Consider the following 18,063-nt stretch of genomic DNA (forward strand, 5'->3'; position numbering starts at 1 on the left):
GACATGGACAGTGGGATTGAGTAAGTCTGTAGATGATGCCAAGCTGTGTGATGCAGTCAACGTGCTTGAGGGACAGAATGCCATTCATAGAGATGTAGACTGGCTCAAGCAGTGGGCCCAGGTGAACCCTGTAAAGTTCAACAACACCAAGTGCAAGGTCTTGTATCTGTGTCGTGCAAATCCCACTACCAATACAACCTGGGGAATGAAAGAATTGAGCACAGCCCTGCCAAGAGAATTTGGGGATACTGGCGGGTGGGACATGAGCCAACAATTTGCCCTGGCAGCCCAAAAAGCCGAGTGTATCCTGGGCTGCATCAGAAGTGTGGCCAGCAGGGGAAGGTAGGTGATCCTATCCCTCTACTCTGGTGAGCTTAACCTGGAGTACTGTGTCCAGATGAGGAGTCCTCAGTACAGGAGAGATGTAGACCTGTTGGAATGCATCCAGAGGAGGGCCACAAAAATGATCCAGAGGATGGAACACATCCCCTACAAGGGCAGGTTGAGAGAGCTAGGACTCTTGAGCTTGGAGAGGAGAAGGCTCTGGGGAGATTTGGGAGCGGCCTTTCAGTTTCTAAAGGAGGGCTGTAAGAAGGAAGGGGACAAACTCTTTGTCAGGGTCTGCTGTGATATGACAAGGAGAAATAGTTTCAAACTAAAGGAGAGGAGATTAAGATTGGATATGAGGAAAAAGTTTTTTACAGTAAGGTTGGTGAGGCACTGGAACAGGTTACCCAGAGAGGTGGTGGATGCTCCATCCCTGGAGGCATATAAGGTCAGGCTGAATGGGGCTCTGAACAACCTGATCTAGCTGTAGGTGTCTGTTCATTGCAGGAGAGTTGGACTAGACGACCTTTTAAGACCTCTTCCAACTCAAACAATTCTGTGATTTTACAATTCTGAAATTACAACAGTGTTCCACTGCCCACCCCAGCACGGTGATGCTCCACATGATGCATATCAGAGGAAGAGACCTAGAGTTCACTCCTGCTCCCATCTGAACACATTTCAAACTTGAGCTAGCTTTAAGAAGTCGGAGGAGGCTCTTAGGAGGTAGAGATAAAAAGGATTTTATTAGAGATATTTTCCCCCTGCTACAGAGAGGGGTATATCAGCTGCTCATGGAACTGAGTGCTCATGTTTGTGTGGTTATCTGCATCTCTGAAATACTAGTTGAAATTGATAGGTTATTTTCTGTTAAGTTTCAGCACTCTTAAGGATAGCTAGAAAATTATCTGGATTTAGAGTCTTCTTTTTATTTTTAATTTTTTATTTTTGCAGAACCAGAGGGAAAGTGGTTGCATTCTCTGATGTGAGGAAACTTGAAAGACTTCAGGAAACACTGTTATTACCAATCACTTTCCCTGCAGTTCTCCTGTTAAACAGATTTTCTGTTCCAGGAGGCCAAAAATCACTTTGTGAATAATGCCTCCCATATGGTACGACTGATTTGCAGGCACTTTATTGTCTTTAAACCATTATGGTCCAGATAGAAAGTCAGTATCTGCTCTACAGATAACTCAGTAAAATCTGCTCAGCCCCTAACAGACCAGCCAGGCTTCCAAGGATGCTTTGAATAATTGAATCCCAAAGTCTATCAGATCAGCCTGAGGGAGGTGGAGAGCTTTGAGGTGGCCTTTGATGCCTTTTTCTTTTTTCCTTGAGAATCTCAAGTATGTTTTTCAGAAGAAAATCTCCTATATTTGTATAATAAAGTCTTAGATCATAATTGGTTTCTAGTAACTGGTAGCATCCTAGGAGATTGCTTGTTTATGAGCAGAACAGCAGAGAAAGACACAGAAAGGACAGTTATTCCTTATGGGAACTAGTCTTCAAATATTACAAAGGCAGTGTGGAAAAGGTTAATTGTATGTGTAGCCAGTATGAGCAGAAGCAGAAGCCCCTAGCATCTAATTATTGCATCGCATTACTGTGTTTGTGCTTCAGATATCAGCAGTTCAGCAGATAATTCAGATAAGCAGCAGTTCTCTTTTCCAGTGTGTAAATAGTAATGATCCCTTATGTTTTAGCACGCATCATCATAGTACTGTAGTTACTTAATATAATCTTTGAAGATATTGGTCTTTTGCTTCATTTTGAGAAGTTACAACTTTGCCACGGAGTGCTCAGGGACCTCTGGCTGATTCTGTGAATAATTTCTTTGTATAATTGTTGCTTCTGTCTTCCTTTTTTATAAAGCAGGTTAATTTTTAACCTTCATAATCAACAACCAGACACAACAGCAGCGAGCAGAATTAGTTCCTTTATTTATCCGTACTGTCAGGAGTTTGAGTTGTTAAAGGGTAACCAAGTATTATTGTAAATATAGGCTGTTTTGTGGGTTAATAATATTTTTAGCTCAATATGGTGGATCTCTAGTTGTTTCAGATACATGAAGCTGCAGCCACGTGCATTGTTTTTCTTGTTGCTTCCTTTTTAGAATACTACCTTTGTCAGTGGTGTTGAACTGAAGAAACTTCAGTTTATTGTACTTGTTGAATGAAATGCAGAATTTTCCCTTCTTTGAGAAGAACTTCTGCTGTTACTAGAGTACTGAATACAACAATTCATTATATGATTAACTGTATTTGTGCAGTACAATAGTGTGTAAGAACTTGCTTGTCTGTCAGTATTGATACAGCACTCCATGTGCTCACCTCAGTGTCGTGTGCTTATAGTCGGTGAAAGGAAGACTTAAAATGTGGGTCTGTGAATGAACATTTAAAGAACGACTTTGGGAGGGAGAGAGCAATTTTAGTATACTGAGCTATTTTTCTGGTTGTGACATGTACTCATGCATATGGTACTTCACCAACAAAAGTGATGAACCACTCCCATCAGCTGGATTTTGGATGGGGAGCAGTATCTAGCTAATGGCATAGTAGCATTCAGTAGGAAAATTCAGTCCTGTGAGGAATGGTGGCTCCTTGAGAAAGACAGCTGGTGGCTGTGGGATGTTGTATCAACTTTCTGGTTCTGTGGCTGATAGCTGCTTTCAAGGGCTCCTTGAGAGGACAGGTCAAAGCATCCCTGACCAAACAGCATAAAAACAAAGGGGAATACCTCCCTCAGAGTCTCAAGTGAGTCAGCCCAACATTGAAACCCAAATGAGGGCTTTCAAGGGACTGCACAGAGGTGGTACTGCAGGAGGTTCTGCCAGAAGTCTCACTCAGAGCTGGCATTGTCCATCAGTGAGAGGTGGTATCCAGAGGCTTGCTTAGAGGCTTTCTGCATGTGTGGGTGGTTTGGGACACTTGCTTGACCATGGACTTGCCCTCTTCTGTTCATCTTTTGTGTCTTAAGTTCAGAGAGCTCTGAAAAAGATGGAGTTTCTTAAATGACTTTCAGAAAAGTGGTAAATTCATCAGCAAGACAGACTAAAGGTGCCAGTGAGCGAGGATAGCATCTAAATTTAAGTTGAGCTCAGTTATTAAAGAAAAGGACTGTTTGAAATACCAGGCTAGCCAGGCATGAAGTATTAGGGGGTTCAGCTGAGGAAATAGGAAACCATTAATCCAAAAGACACAGGGCAGTGGCAAAAGGTCCGTCACCAGAGTCCTCTGATATTCATGAGTTACATCTAAGCCAGTTTATTAAAATTCATCTGTTAGCTTGCATTTGGACATAGAAAGCATATTGGATATTGTGGACACTGATGCAAATGTGAAAGTTTGGAAATAAAAGCTCCGGGAAGGTTTGGTCTCGAGTGCAGGCTGGGCTGGTGTGAGCATATCCAGGCAGAAGCGGGGAGACTGCATCTGAAAGCTGGGATGTGGGAGCAGAGGAAAGAAGAAATCTTTATAGCTGGTGCAGAAGATGATTTTACAGCCAATTCAGATTTCATCATACTTAATAGCTGTTTAAACAGTGCCAGGGATCATAACTTCAGTCTGCAGAGATTCACATTAGCCATAGTGGAACAAATGGTTTGTGAACAATTGGTTTGTAATGGAGCAGTTCTCCTCCCAGCTGAGTGCAGATACTGTTGAACAGCTGTGCACAGGTTCAGCTTTCCAGTGCAGAAAGCTGGAAAAGAGTGAGGCAGCCTCAAGATTTTGACTCAGTGTGATGCTGACTGAATGCAGATGGCTTAAGTGGTTCCTGTCTTCAGTTCTGTGCTTTGCCTGTATCTTGAAGGCTGCTGTTCCTCCAGCAGTGCTGGCTGAATGATACATGAAATGTGTGTTTACATTTATGAGCCAAACTGTAGAAGTGTGTTTGGGAGCAGGTTCGCATAAGGCACCACTCGTAGCTGCTGCAGTTCTTGTGGTTGGGAAGTAAGAGTGCATCATTGCTGGGCTGCTGAATGCATCTGAAGAGCAGGAAGTAGTGAAAATGGCTGGGATTCAGTGTAATGAGGTTGTGTTTACTTGGGCTTTCCACAATGAAAAATTGTTAAATTGATCAGCTGAGGGAAAGGCATTCCTGTAATAGCAAGGGGATTCAGAAATGGAGGGAGGTCTCATGGCCTTTGCTTACCTGTGGAAACATTGATGTTGGGCACAGGTGCCCTTGCTGACAATGTGGGGCATCACTGACACCAGGTGGGAGCAAAGGGTGGGTTTTGAGAGCAACAATCTGAGTGATTGTAGAGAAGAAAAATGCATTTATGCAGAAGAACCAGAAAAAGTTAAATTTACAGACTATGTGGAGGAACTTGGCGTTTGGGACTAGCTCTGGGTCTGTAGAGACTGAAATATTGACACCAGCATGGCAGACACCCACAGCAACTGCTGCAGCAGACATCTAAGACCTTTCCTGATATTTGATGATGACCATATGGCTGCTGTGGTCTTTGCAAAAATGAATGAAAGGAGAATTTCTGTGGCTGAAGGCCGAATGGAGCAGGATTGATAATCAGCATCCAGTTCCAGGCACTGATGTGTTACAAAAGACAGTCATGAAGAGCTATGTTGTCTGGCATGGAGGTGTTCATGGTCATCCACAGGGGTCTGTACATCATCCAGAAAGTGGCTGTGCAGTGTTCGTGGAGCAGGTTGAGGTTTACTCACTGAAATATCAAGAGGTTTGGGCCGTAGTTTCTGGTAGAGGAGCCTTTCACTTGATTTGGGATTGCTGCACACAGGTCGGTGGATAAGGTCAGTATCTGAAGAGTCTGTGTGCCATCCCAGCATACCCCAGCTGGGAATGATGAATGGGGGTCCTGAAAAGGGACAGCAGCCCATGTCACCTTCCTCTGGGTGACCACGCTGCCTGGGTTCCCCAGTCCTAAGACAGTGGGCAGCCAAAGTCTGATGAACCGCATGGTGGAATTCTGCTTGCTTTGGTCACCGTGCCTTGCTGTCTTAGGGTTTGGTTTGCTATTCAGTAGCCGAAACACTAACAGTTGAAGTGCTTGCTGATGTGTCTCCTGCCTCCCCTTTGCTGTCTTCTAGAAAATCTCCGGAAGAATTGGACATGGATAAAGTGACAGCAGCCATGGTACTGACCAGTTTATCCACCAGCCCTTTGGTTCGCAGCCCTCCCATCCGGCCCAACGGTAAGCATGTGTTGTGCTGAAAAAACACACCTGGGAATGATGAGGAGCCAGAAGAGGACAGCAGCTCTGCTTGCCAGCACCGACTGTGTGCTAGCAGCAGTAGGAGCTGGTTTGCAGGAGTCACAGCGTGGTGGAGGAAAAGGCTTGAGAGGCTGGAAGGCCATGGTGCTGGGACAGCACCAAGATGCAGGCTGCAGGAGCAGGACAGGCAGAAAGGAGAAGGAAATGTTTCGTTCCCAGTGAGCTGCTCTGTGAGCTGGGAGGTGCCCACTGGCCCCGAAGGATGGGATGGGGAACTGGAGCTGCAGAACACTTCTCACTGAGGCTCTGCCTTTCCCAGCAGTGTGTTTGCAGTTGCTCATACACAGTACATGTGGCAGCAGTTGCTCCTGCCCATACAGTGCTGAGATGGGCTGTTCCTCAGCTCTGTGATGAGCTGAAGAGTCCATGGGCTGCAGCCCATGGCTGAGAGCTGTGCACCGCCAGGCTGTGATGGCATGGCTCTGCCTCTGCCAAAGAGTGGGGTCTGCAGTTTGTGCCCTGTTTATCTGTGCTCTGTGCAGCTCTGGGGTCTGCTTCAGACCCATAATCCCTTACAAGGCTGCTTATTTCATGGTGTAACCTGAGGCACCCAGATAAAAACACACAAGAAGTGTGTGATCATATTGAAAAGACTAAGGAATTGTGATTAATCTATGGAAGCTTGGCTGGAGTTACAAGAGATGGTTAAAACTGGTACACTTTAAGGAGTAGTCATAAATGAGGGTCTCTCCTTAGCATGAATCTGCATTGTTCGTATGATGCTGGCTTTTCTTACTCGCTGCTTATTTCATGGTGTAACCTGAGGCACCCAGATAAAAACACACAAGAAGTGTGTGATCATATTGAAAAGACTAAGGAATTGTGATTAATCTATGGAAGCTTGGCTGGAGTTACAAGAGATGGTTAAAACTGGTACACTTTAAGGAGTAGTCATAAATGAGGGTCTCTCCTTAGCATGAATCTGCATTGTTCGTATGATCCTGGCTTTTCTTACTCACTTGTAGCTCTTAAAATAAATGCTAACTTCCCTCCTGCTTTAAATGAGTGCCAAGAGGAATACTTACAGATTGCACTTAATGGGAAAGTAGTCTTTGCAGGTCTCACTGTTACAGGGATGACCCTCTGAATGGCATCATACTTAAAAGACTTTATAAGGGCAGGTAATGACAGAACGATGGGAAATATCTTTAAACTGGAATAGAGTGGATTTAGACTAGGTATTAGGAAGAAATTCTTTACTGTGAGGGTAGTGAGACACTGGCGCGGGTTGCTCAGAGAGGTTGTGTATGTCCCCTCCCTGGAGATGTTCAAGGCAAGGCTGGATGGACTGTGACAACCCGGTGTAGAGGGTCCCTGCCTATATCAGGGGGTTGGAGCTAGATGAGCCCTGAGAAAGCTCTGGCAGTGGCAGGCCTTTGGGGCCAGGGCAGCTGGGGCACATTGGGGTCCCATTAGCATTCCTGTCACTGCGTTGTGCCTGCTCGTGGGGCAGGGCACTCACCTCTGGCAGGCCGAGCTGGTGGCAGCGCCTGAAGTGAGCGTTTGCTGACATCTCTTGGTTGGGCAGATCCCCCAAAGAAGCCTCTTTGAATTGCTGAGAGCTACATGGTAGCTGGTAGCTGTGTTTGATACTTCTCTATTCAGGCAGAGTGCTCTTTGATATTCCTTCACATGGACCCTTTGTATCTTGCGTGAAATCTGGGTAGGGAAGCCTGAAAAAGCGGTACAGATATTTTCAGTAGTGAGACAAGATTTTGAAGCTGTTGTTGAGCATGTTCTCCCTGAATATCTTAATTTTTCCCAAGTGGAAACTTACTGAAGATTTCAATAAGAATGCAGAGATTGTATAATTTAAAACTCAATTGGTATGGCAAGGCTGGGCTCCAGTCTTAGCAGTACAAGTTTAGTTATGACAGATTTCTTGAAAATCCTTTCCCCACAAAAAAGAGGCAGTAAGCAGCAATGTAACTGAAGGAACATTTCTTTTAAAAGAAATTCTTTAGAATTTTGCCTGGAAGTTAAAATAATAATAATACTAATATTAGTATTAATGTAAGAGTCCGATCTTCACTGGAATTCCTGGGGACAATTGCCCACAGAAATTGGATCAGAGTTTGGCCTTTGTTTCTCTGCAGCTGAGTAATGCTTGGTCTGGTTCTCTTGCACACAACTCCAGCAATGTGATAAGAGCCCCAAAGTAAGAGTAAGTTGCATTTATTTATATTTTAGTCTCCGTTACATTGATAGATTTGTTAGTATTAATGAGAACCAGCGTTTCTGTGTTGGTTTGTTTTTTTTTTCCTGTTGTTAGCCTCACTTGGTTTTTTTCTTTTACATACTACTTCTAAAATGCTCTTGATCTAAATCTCCTTCTCAGTAAGGTGAGGAGGAGCTGTAAACCCTGAGAATACAAAGTACCACTGTAAATGTGTCAGAAAATAGTAGTTGAAAGAGTGCTATTTCCTTTGTTTGTTTGAACAAATGGAAAAGTTCACAAGTTGATACCAGATGTACTTTGTGGCTTTGGCCGGAGGCTCAAGTACAGATACAAGAAGCAGAGCCTACCTCCGTAATAACTCAGAGGGCTGTAGCCGTGAGTCAAAACATTGCATTTTCATATGGTTACTTATTAGCTACAGGAAATTCATCTGTCCTTTTGCAGACAGGATTTATTTTGTCAGGGAAAGCGGGGTTTGCACTCATTGGCCCCAGTCAGTAAGTGCAGGGACGGCTACTTCAGAGACAGCTGACTGTGCAACGAGGTATTTTTATACATGTACTTACATGATGGAGCACCAAATTCAGTTTTGTGAGCAGGTGATGTTAATGAATAAGGGTTTCATCCAAAACCAACTGAACAAAGTCATTCCATTAAGTGAGCTTGGAGTAAGGCTTTGGTAGCTGTTGGAAGATGTTATTTTTTTCTTGCTGATGTAATTAGTTAATTTAAGAAATTGGAAAGGAATGAAGGAGTGACTTCTGCAGAACTCTTAAATGCAGGCAGGGACTTGTAAAGACTTAGAATAAATAATGTTTCTTCAACAGATAAAATTTTACTTCGTTGCCAGCCGTAAAGTTAGGTATTGTGCAATCCTCAGACACCTCTGGTGCCATTGGGAAAACTAATGCCCAAGTTCTGGCAGGAGCTCATCAAACCATCCATGCACAAGTGCCCAAGCCCTGTTGGTAGCTGAAGCTTCTCATGGTGTCTGGCATTGCACTGCTGGATGTGCTCAGTCCACACACTTGCCGGTGACCTCAACATTCCTCTCCTGCCAGAGGCTTTTTAGGGGCTAAGAGGAGTGACATGCCAGTGTTTAGCTCCTGAGGACCTCAGCACACAGAACACAGCTCAAATCTTGCCTCGGACTGCAAAGGCAGTGCAGATGCTCTCACCTGCACATGCTGTGGTGTGACCTGTTGGCTTAGGTGTCTCTTACAACCCAGTGCCAGGGCGGCTGCTGCGGTGAGGAGGGGTTCCTGCTGTGGATGGATGGAGAAGTGATCCAGGGCCGCACCTATATGAGAAGAGGCATATCCTTCTGGGGATACATACCACCTCAATTACACCAGAGTCAGATTAGAGAGAGGTGTGTACAGTGCAGATGATAAGAAGGCAGTGAGAGTGCTGTTATGGCCTCTGTTGGTGTTCCAATACCTGGATGATGACTCTTGTTCTCACAGAAGCAGTTGGTGTCCTGGGGCTCACAACTCGTGTTCTCCTCCTGGGCTCTCTCTCCTCTTTGTGAGCAGTGTCTTGGAGCTTGTTCCTAATCCCACTGCAGTCGTGTGTTCATGGTTGAAGCTGAGAATGTATTTGAATGTTTCTCCTTAATGGTGCATGCAATATCTGAGTGCTTATCTCTGTTTATGCTCTAAAACAGGTTATTTGCCCAGAATTTGTTTTTAGAAAAATGATTTTTTTTCTAAGTTACAAAATCAAGCGTGGACTATGGCTGCTGACAAATGTAATTTGCATGCTGTGGGATAGATGTAATTGTCCTCTCTGTGTCCAAGGTTTTCACTTTTCTTTATCGAGGATCCAGTTAATTGCCAACATTGTATTTAAGCCTTAGATGAGAGAACTCCTTAACCCTGAGATGATGATTCTGTTGTAATGATGCCTTTTGTTATTCTTGACAGAATCCCTAAATGGATCTTGGAAAGAAGGAGGATTTGTGCCTTCTAGTACCAGCAGCAGTGGATACTGGAGCTGGAATGCTCCCAGTGACCAGTCCAACCCATCCACCCCATCTCCGCCTTTGTCAGCTGACAGCTTTAAAGCTTTTCGAACACCTTCCCAGCCAGATGATGGCATTGATGAAGCTGAAACAAGCAACCTTCTCTTTGATGAACCCATCCCTAGGAAGAGGAAGGTTAGCCTCCTGTTAAATTCCATACCCACAGGTGAACAGAATGTTGGTAGACATAGTGTGCTGTGAGGAAGGAGCGGGTCACCCGGACAGCTCTGTACACATGTATTCCCGCCTTGGCATTCAGTTAACTTAGGTGCTGTGCCTAGGTCAACCCAGTCTTCTACTGCACATGCCATCAGCACCACATATTTGCTGGCAGATGGTGAGGTTCTGTGGATCCTCCTGCTCAGAAAACAGTGAAGTGATTCCCAGAACGTGTTGCCCCTGGCCAGTCAAGGGATTCTTCCCCAGTGTGGCAGATCCTTTGCATGAGGGATGCAACAGGTAGCCTTTGTGTGTCATCACGAGGACTGCATTTGGCTTTGATGGTTCTTGTTCTGTGAAAGTGCTGTTTGTCTGACAGTGTGTCAGATACCTTAATACTGTGACGCTTTCACTGCACAAACATATGGGATGAAAAAAGGAGAGGGAGATCAAACCCGGTGGCTTTTGATGCAGCGTTCGCAGTGGCCAAATTTATCCTTGGTAGGAGTGGAAGAGCAGACTAAATAAAACACTGTGTAAAGAGGAAAAAAAAAAGTCCAAGACTAAAACCAAAAAGGCACTTTTATGCTAGCAAGCAGGCTTCTCTCGGAGAGAAAAAGAAAACAAAGAGGTGGCACTAATCCAAGCTCTCTTCCCTCCCAACACAACAGGACAGGTTTTACATAGCAAGATGAGAAAGGGCTTTTTGTAAGGAGGAGAAAAGCGACATTGTTTCTGGCTGAGTGTGGGGCAGTTAATTGCTTCACCACCAGCAGGAAGAAGTTTTAATGATTGTTTTAACGTGTTCAGATTTATCTTGTTGCTCCAGAAGTTGCTTATTTGCTGACCAACGCTCTGGTTACTGGGAGAGGGGTGTAAAATGTTTTTGCTTTTTGCTAAAAAAGGAAATAAAATATTTGGGAGGACACATTTATTAAAACAAATCAGAAGATAGAGCTGGTTGCTAAACTGAAGGCAGAGCCTGTTTGGGGTTGTGTGAGGCGGGAGGAGTAGGAATGCTGCTTTAGAAGTGCGCTGCTTTGCCTTTCACTTTTCAGTTGAAGTTACACTTATTATCATCGCTCCTATTGTTCGGCCACAATTAGACAGATGGTTTTCCAGCTGTCATCTTTATTGTTATGTAAGTTGCCTTTGAATATTTCTATTTATGTACTCATCACAGATACATTCCACTATCTCTTCCTGTTCTCATGGATTTTGCTCCGTACGGCAAATGTTTAACTTTGATAAATAATAACATTACCTGCCAAACTTTGTTACAGATTAACTGCATTTCCTGCACCTTTTATGATTTTTTTTTTTATTCTGGCCCCAGCATGGTGTTTTATCTGAGTACATCTTCACACATTTAGAAACGGAAATGAAAATATTCAGGTTAATTCTTACTTAGGGCTTCAGAAATCAAAAGGAATAGGCACGGAAATAGAGATTGGTAACCTTATTTTGAGTCATTAAAGTACTTCTCCCACTGTGTGTTTCAAAATGTCGTATTAGCAGCCACATTCCATTAAGAATCATAAAGTCATAGAATGGCTCAGGTTGGAAGGCACCATCCAGTTCCAGTCCCCCTGCTTTGAGCAAGGCGGCCACCCAGCAGCTCCCAGCATAGCAAAGCCAGTAAAGCCAAAGAGGCAGTAGAGGTAGACTGCTTTTACCATCTAATCAGAGAGTGATATTAAACTACTCTGTGTTCCTAAAGATGCACGTGGTGTTTGGGATGGCAGAGGGGAATTCCTATGTACAGTAAGCGTAATCTTCATGTTGTCACTGTGGCTGGTGGCAGTCTGTTGGCTTTTGAAGCTGATGATGGTATTCTGTGTCGTATTATAAAAGTAAGAAGTGTGTCTGTTAGAGTTGGCAAATGATATGTAATTTTAGGAAGAAATAGTTCTGTACTTATTTAGGAAGTAGCTGAAAGAAACCCATGCAGGGTATCGATGTTCATTCTTTCAAACAGGAGTTGTTAACTGCTGAGTAACTGGGAACAGCACACTGTTGCAGTCAGCTTTTGCTTTAAAAGGCCATCAACCCAGGTCTTTTGGAAAGTTGCATTCTAACTGTGCTAACTTTATAGCAAACGCTGAAACTTATCATCTCCTCGTGTGCAATTTCAGAGCATCCAAAGTGAAGTGATCAGTACGCTGATTTCTGTTCACAATGCAAAGGAAGCGAGTGCACGATCTGAGGATGTGCTTGTTTCTGTAATTGGACGTTACCTGAACATCACAACTTAATCCTACGTGTAATTTTTTAACCGTGCATTCTGTAGTAGTAGAGAAAATGATTTAGGGGAAGACCAAATTATTTAGATATTAACATTTTCAGTTAGAAGTGTACAGAATTGCTTTCATTTGGAGAGCTGGAAACTGGATCGTGCACATTAACGAGTCGTGCTGGAGAGGTGAGGCTTGGGCACAAGCTGCTCCTTCCTCTGCAGTCTGTAGAATCCAGTGGGATTGTGCTGTTAGCTGAGATGATAGCAGCATTAGAAATGCAGAGTTGGAGGCTGCAGGCCTTCAGTGATTGATTCAGCACACAGACAAGACAGTGTTTGATAAGTCTGCTTGTTCGGGGTTGCTTTTTCCTTCTTCTTTCCTCCTTGTGACTAAGAATACGCCGCTCTGCTGATAATTTCAGAACTCAATGAAGGTGATGTTCAAATGCCTGTGGAAAAACTGTGGAAAAGTACTGAGCACAGCTGCAGGGATTCAGAAGCACATACGGACCATCCACCTTGGGTAAGAGACCTCTGCCTGCAGAAGTCAAAGGGGTTTGATGTAGAAGGCACACAGTTGTGCTTTGCCCAGGGGATGAGCGGATTATCCCCGTCTTTTCTGAGATCCAGAGGTTTCTGGAGAAGTTGAGGAGCGGTGTGTAGAGGTGAACGGGGTCTTCTTCCAAAAGCAAGGTGCTTTACTTTCTAAACTTGTGTGAACTTTGCTACAAGGTCATGTACACTGTACTTCCCTAATGGCTGCACAGCTCAGCAGCATTTGGTGAAGAATTGCTTTCTCTTCGCTCCTGCTCTCTGCATACCATGTCCAGACTGTGGCTGGGTGAAAGATGGCAGGTTTCACGGTCTTGCATGAATACTTTCCAGTTTTGTTTCACAAAGAATTGCGTTCTGAGTCAAAGCAATTAAAAAAAAAAAACAAAACTGAAAGTGAAACCAAACTGCAGATTCCATGTGTGTTTATTTGGATTGGAAGCAAAAGCTAACGAGTCTTGTATGACATGAGGTTTTTTCAGAGCTTCAGTTTTCAACTAAAATCTCTGTGCAATTCACTGAGTGACCTAGCTGCTTAATATAGAGTTAGGGGGGGGACCCAGTGCTGCCTCACGCTGTTCCTGAGCAGGTAGCCTGGGAGGCAGTGTGGACATCAGGGCAATGAAAAGGGGAAAGGTGTCTCAGTGCATATATGTACATAGGTGCATACAGTTCTTTGACTCTTTTTTCTCATTCCCCTTCTTTGTGGTCCTCACCTGTGAGATGTGCAGATATATCTGTTGTGTAAGTCTGTATTACCCAGTGCTTATAAATTAAAAGTGACTGCGAATTGTAGTCTGGCATGGAACTCTAGGGGTTGTGCAACAGTGGTAGTAATTGGTGTTGGGCTTAGGTTCTGAACCTGTCAGAGGCTGTGAGGTTATATCTGAATAGCATGTGGGTTGGGAGAGTGCTAAAATAGTGGTTTGTTTGGGATTTCCTGGGTGCCTGTAGGCTGTCAGGAACTACTGCTATGGACTGGGCTGCTTCACACCCAGCCTTTGTTCTCTAGCACATAGCAGGTGGGGTCAGGGGGTGCAGGAACATGCAAGCCTCTTGCATATCCTCCCTCAGTAAGTCTGCTTCTGGAAGTTAGGACCAGAAAGTTCAGCAATGACAAGCCAGCCTTAAATGTCCTTTCTGTGCCCACGTTGAAGTGAGTTGCATGGTGAGACTGTTAACCTGTTAGCCAAGGAAAGTTACAGTGAACCGTGGCCAAACCTATGTTTGATTTAAGAAACCAGCGATAAGATAATAAATTATTTCCTGTTAGTTAATGAGGTTTATCTTGCCCATGTTTGTTACCTTTAAATGCCCTTCTATGGCTGCTTTATGAAATTAAAGTGCTTTGAGATTCCTGTTAACTTCAGTAGTCAGCAATGGGAAGCAGGTACTTCTTGATATTTAAGCTGAGGCACAGAAGTTAAACATCAATTCCAAGGACAAAGAATTAGAGGGAAAAAGTTGAAATTCCTGCTTCTTTTGCCTTCAGACTCCGTGATTTTCTTTTCTTCCCCAGGGTCAGATCTCTGATAAAGTAGGCAGAGTTAAAACTGGAAATATTAATTTATTGGCAGTGTGAATAGATTTGCTTATGCATCTGGAACTTAAAATGCAGCTTAGGGTTCTTGCTTTCATTTAATGAGTCCCTCTGTCTTGCTACAGACGCGTAGGAGAGTCTGACTACAGTGATGGAGAGGAAGATTTTTACTACACAGAAATCAGGCTCAACACGGACTCAGTAGCTGATGGCTTAAGCAGTCTTTCCCCAGTCTCTCCATCTTTAGCATCTCCTCCTTCCTTTCCCACCCAAGATGTAATCCGTCCTGAAACTTCCTGTGCCAAAACTGAGACGAAGTTGATGACACCTCTGAGCCGCTCAGCTCCTACCAACCTCTACCTCGTACACACGGACCATGCTTACCAGGTAATGCTACTGAGTGTCAACTCCACTGATTATACTGGCTTCATTAATGTAAAAGGAGATGTCTCAGTGTTTGGATTTTGAAAAGCCAAGCCTAGTTTTAGCGAGTTGAAAAGTTTCATAGAACAAAAGCAGCTAACAGGGCTCGTCTCATTCAAACCTTGTGTCTACTTCTGGGCTAGTTCTTTGTGCTCCACCACGGCCAGTGGACTTTGGGACACAAGCTGCTGAGCCACGTATGGGTGCACACTTCACGTTGAAAAGAGCCACTCTGTGTATTCCATTGCCTACTCAGTTTTCCACTGACTGTAAGAAAGGCCCAAGGTGACGCATTCTTGTGTGGTCTCCTGCATTGTAACCCTAACCCAGTCATTCACTCCCAGGGTGTTAGTTTCATCTCTGCTCATACTGGGTATGTTTGGAAGCAAGTACCCAATACGTGGTAGGAGCAATTCCTTTCCTCCACAGCAAGCACAAGATGTCAGTTTCTGTGTGTGAAGTGGAAATGAAAAGACATATGTGATACCTTCCCACTCTAAGAGGTGATTCTTTACAAATGGGAAAAATCCAATCAGATCCAAGGTGCTGTTCAAAAGCTTCCAACTAATTTCAGACAGGAGGCATTAATTGCAAAAGCGCACTAAAATGTGATATGTTTTGGTCTGGATGCCATATGAGAAAGTACAAATTGAGACTTGGAAGTGGTGTGCTCCATGACCTGCATATGCACTGGAGAACTGAACTCTTACGTTTGTCAGATGCAATAACTTTTGTATGCGGTGCTGTGCAGTTAAAGCCCTTTTGTTGTTTGTCTGGAACAGCATGGTTTGGTCTCCCATGCACTGTGGAAATCATGAGTGGACGTTTGGGACGTCACGTGGGAGCTGCGTGAGGTAGTGCACCAGCCTGGGCACTGATGAAGCCAGCTAGAAGGATTTCCCTGTCAGACTCACCTCAGCCCTGCCTCTCTCAGGTAGAGGCACCAGATCCTGGCTGCGTACTTCGTCTGGGATTTGTGGTTGCAGTGCTTTTTCCTGCTATATGGAGGCTCACTCAGTCCTCTTTCATACAGCCAGCCCTTTCCATTTCTTTCCAGCCTGTGGGTAACGCACTTGATAAAAATTCCTTTTCATGTTTAAGCATTCTTTTGACCAATTTGTTGTTAAAGGGATCTTTAATGCCACCATTGTTCCCTAAGTTTGCTTCAGTTTTGACACAGATTTTTTTATCAGAAGTTAAAAGAAAGCAGAGGTTCAGTGGGAATATAGTTACAATATCTTGTATGAATTAAAACATGAAAGTGGAAATTACTTCATTGGGAGCAAGTGAAGAGGCTGAATTCGAAGCTCAAGGAAATTAGATGAAGGAGGCTGGATAATGTTCATCTCAGAATTCCTATTAGTGAAAGTTAAAAAAAAATACAGAGCCCAAAGCTGGGTCACAGGAATTCTGAGCAGATCTGTTCATCTGCATTTCTGGTATGACCTGAAAATGGCAGACTATCTGCAGTAAGACGAGAAGTGAAAGGGGCGTGATCAGGCAGGTTCTGACTCCAGTCTGACCCAGTCCCATGCATGAGGAAACATCTAGAAGAATAACTGAAGAAAGTGAAATAAATAGAACAAATGAACTGAACTCCAATGGAAGTTTGTGCTGGAACAGTTGAACACCCCCAGAAATAAGGTAGCTTTTGGAGGAAGCAGTTCTGGTTTTGAAGAGAGTTTGATCTTAAAACACATATGCAGTACTTGTTTTACTAGAGGTGAAGTTTGGTGTAGGAGCTTGGGAAGGGAGAACAACGGTGAGTTATTTTGAAAGGACTGTAGAATGTAATTAGCAGAGTTGAATGAGAAGCTGTATTTGGCCTTGATCTCTTTTTCATTACATCATTTTGGTGCTAGACAAATAATACTATAATAAAATTTGATGATAATGAACTCAGGAGATGTCAGTAGTACCAAGATTTGTGTATCACACTTATATGGCTGAGTGATCTTAAGAATAATAGGTTTTGGATGCAGTTTGACAGCAGAGCATACAATGTCTTGCACTTCAGGAACTCTTGAGATTTTTCTGCTCTAAACTGTGATAGTTAGAAAATCACATGAGGAGGAAATCTCTGCTTAATAATCTCTATTTATTAATGACTGTGAGTCAACTACAATGAAGATGGGAAGGGGAAAGAAGCTATTAGCCTTCTCAAGTAAGGGATTTTTAATGCCACTGTATAAGATCCTTATATAACTTCAGCCATGATCCTGAGTATGGTTTTGGTTGCCCAAGTTGAAGGATGATGGTCTCCAAGTGGAACAGGTAGAAAGAAAGTTTCTGAGGGAAGAGATCTCATCCAGCATAGAGGTTGAGAGCTTTGACAAAAAAGGTCTGGCATGGATTGAGATTGCTGCCCGTGAAGAATATTGGCGCAAGGGTAACTAATTATAAATCGGCCATGTGTGTATTTTGATGGGAAATAAAGGTTCTAAGCATGTTCTGAGAGTGTCTAAATCTGATCATGCTTAGATAGGTGTTCAGGGACAGTGGTAAAAGAATTGAGCATCGTGGTATTTTAGGCAACTACAAATTAAAGCAGTTTTGAACTTTTCATGCTTCACATTTCATGATGAGACCAGAAGTCCATACTCATTCAGTTTAACTACAGAGTAGCTCCAGGTGGACTTTCTCAGTGCTCAGGATTCCCCTTGCCAGTCTTAAGGGCATCCCTCAGGAAGCAGCCACGCTGATCTTGGCCTTGCAGTGATGGCCCAGGAGTTGCCCTGGAGGCATTCAAAGCCAGGCTGGATGGGGCTGCGAGCACTTTGGTCCAGAGGGAGGTGTCCCTGCTCGTAGCACGGGGTTGCAACTAGAAGATCTTAAAGGTCCCTTCCAACCCAAACCATTCCGTGATTCTATGATCCATAACCAACATGGGTTCATGAAGGCAAAATTAAAGACTCAGTGACCCTTGTGAATCCCTTCCAACTTGGGATATTTTATAATCTGTAGTTCACCCTCTCCCATTTAAACGAAGTTGTGATGAAGCAGTGCAGGTGCCATGTGGAATTAACATATTTTTTCCTGATACTGTTCAGTGAAGATATTGTATTTCATTGAGCTCAGTGGACATGTGCTTTCTCAGGGAGGGTAATGTGCCTGTATTGTACGTCCTGGAACTGTCTGCAGCCTCAGCAGTGCTGGGAGCATAGCTGCAGTAGGTGGTGTCATTCAGTGGCTTTGGTTTCAAGTGCTTGGAGAGACTCTAGGAAATTGTTTCAGCACTTGTTTGCTCCGAAGAATATTTCCAATGGGAAGAATCAGATGGCAGTTTGTCATGGCTCCTTCTCTTCATTTCATTCTCTTCTGCAGTTAGATGACTCCAGCAACCTCTCATGCAATCCCTACTTAGATAAAT

The 18,063-nt window shown here is 43.8% G+C and overlaps 1 protein-coding gene across 1 annotated transcript in view; it reads left to right on the forward strand.

Annotated features, from left to right (window-relative positions):
* ZNF704 (zinc finger protein 704) overlaps positions 1–18,063 on the forward strand; it is a 78,428-nt gene that overhangs the window by 52,365 nt on the left and 8,000 nt on the right. The window contains exons 3-6 of the mRNA XM_065752543.1: positions 5,397–5,500; positions 9,686–9,918; positions 12,601–12,701; positions 14,396–14,657. Coding sequence (XP_065608615.1) covers positions 5,397–5,500; positions 9,686–9,918; positions 12,601–12,701; positions 14,396–14,657 — 700 coding nt within the window. The remainder of the gene's footprint in view (positions 1–5,396; positions 5,501–9,685; positions 9,919–12,600; positions 12,702–14,395; positions 14,658–18,063) is intronic.

This window comes from Cyrtonyx montezumae, unplaced genomic scaffold (assembly GCF_038088225.1).
Source record: "Cyrtonyx montezumae isolate F1298 unplaced genomic scaffold, pur_monq_1.0 scaffold_8, whole genome shotgun sequence".
Lineage (NCBI taxonomy): Eukaryota > Metazoa > Chordata > Aves > Galliformes > Odontophoridae > Cyrtonyx > Cyrtonyx montezumae.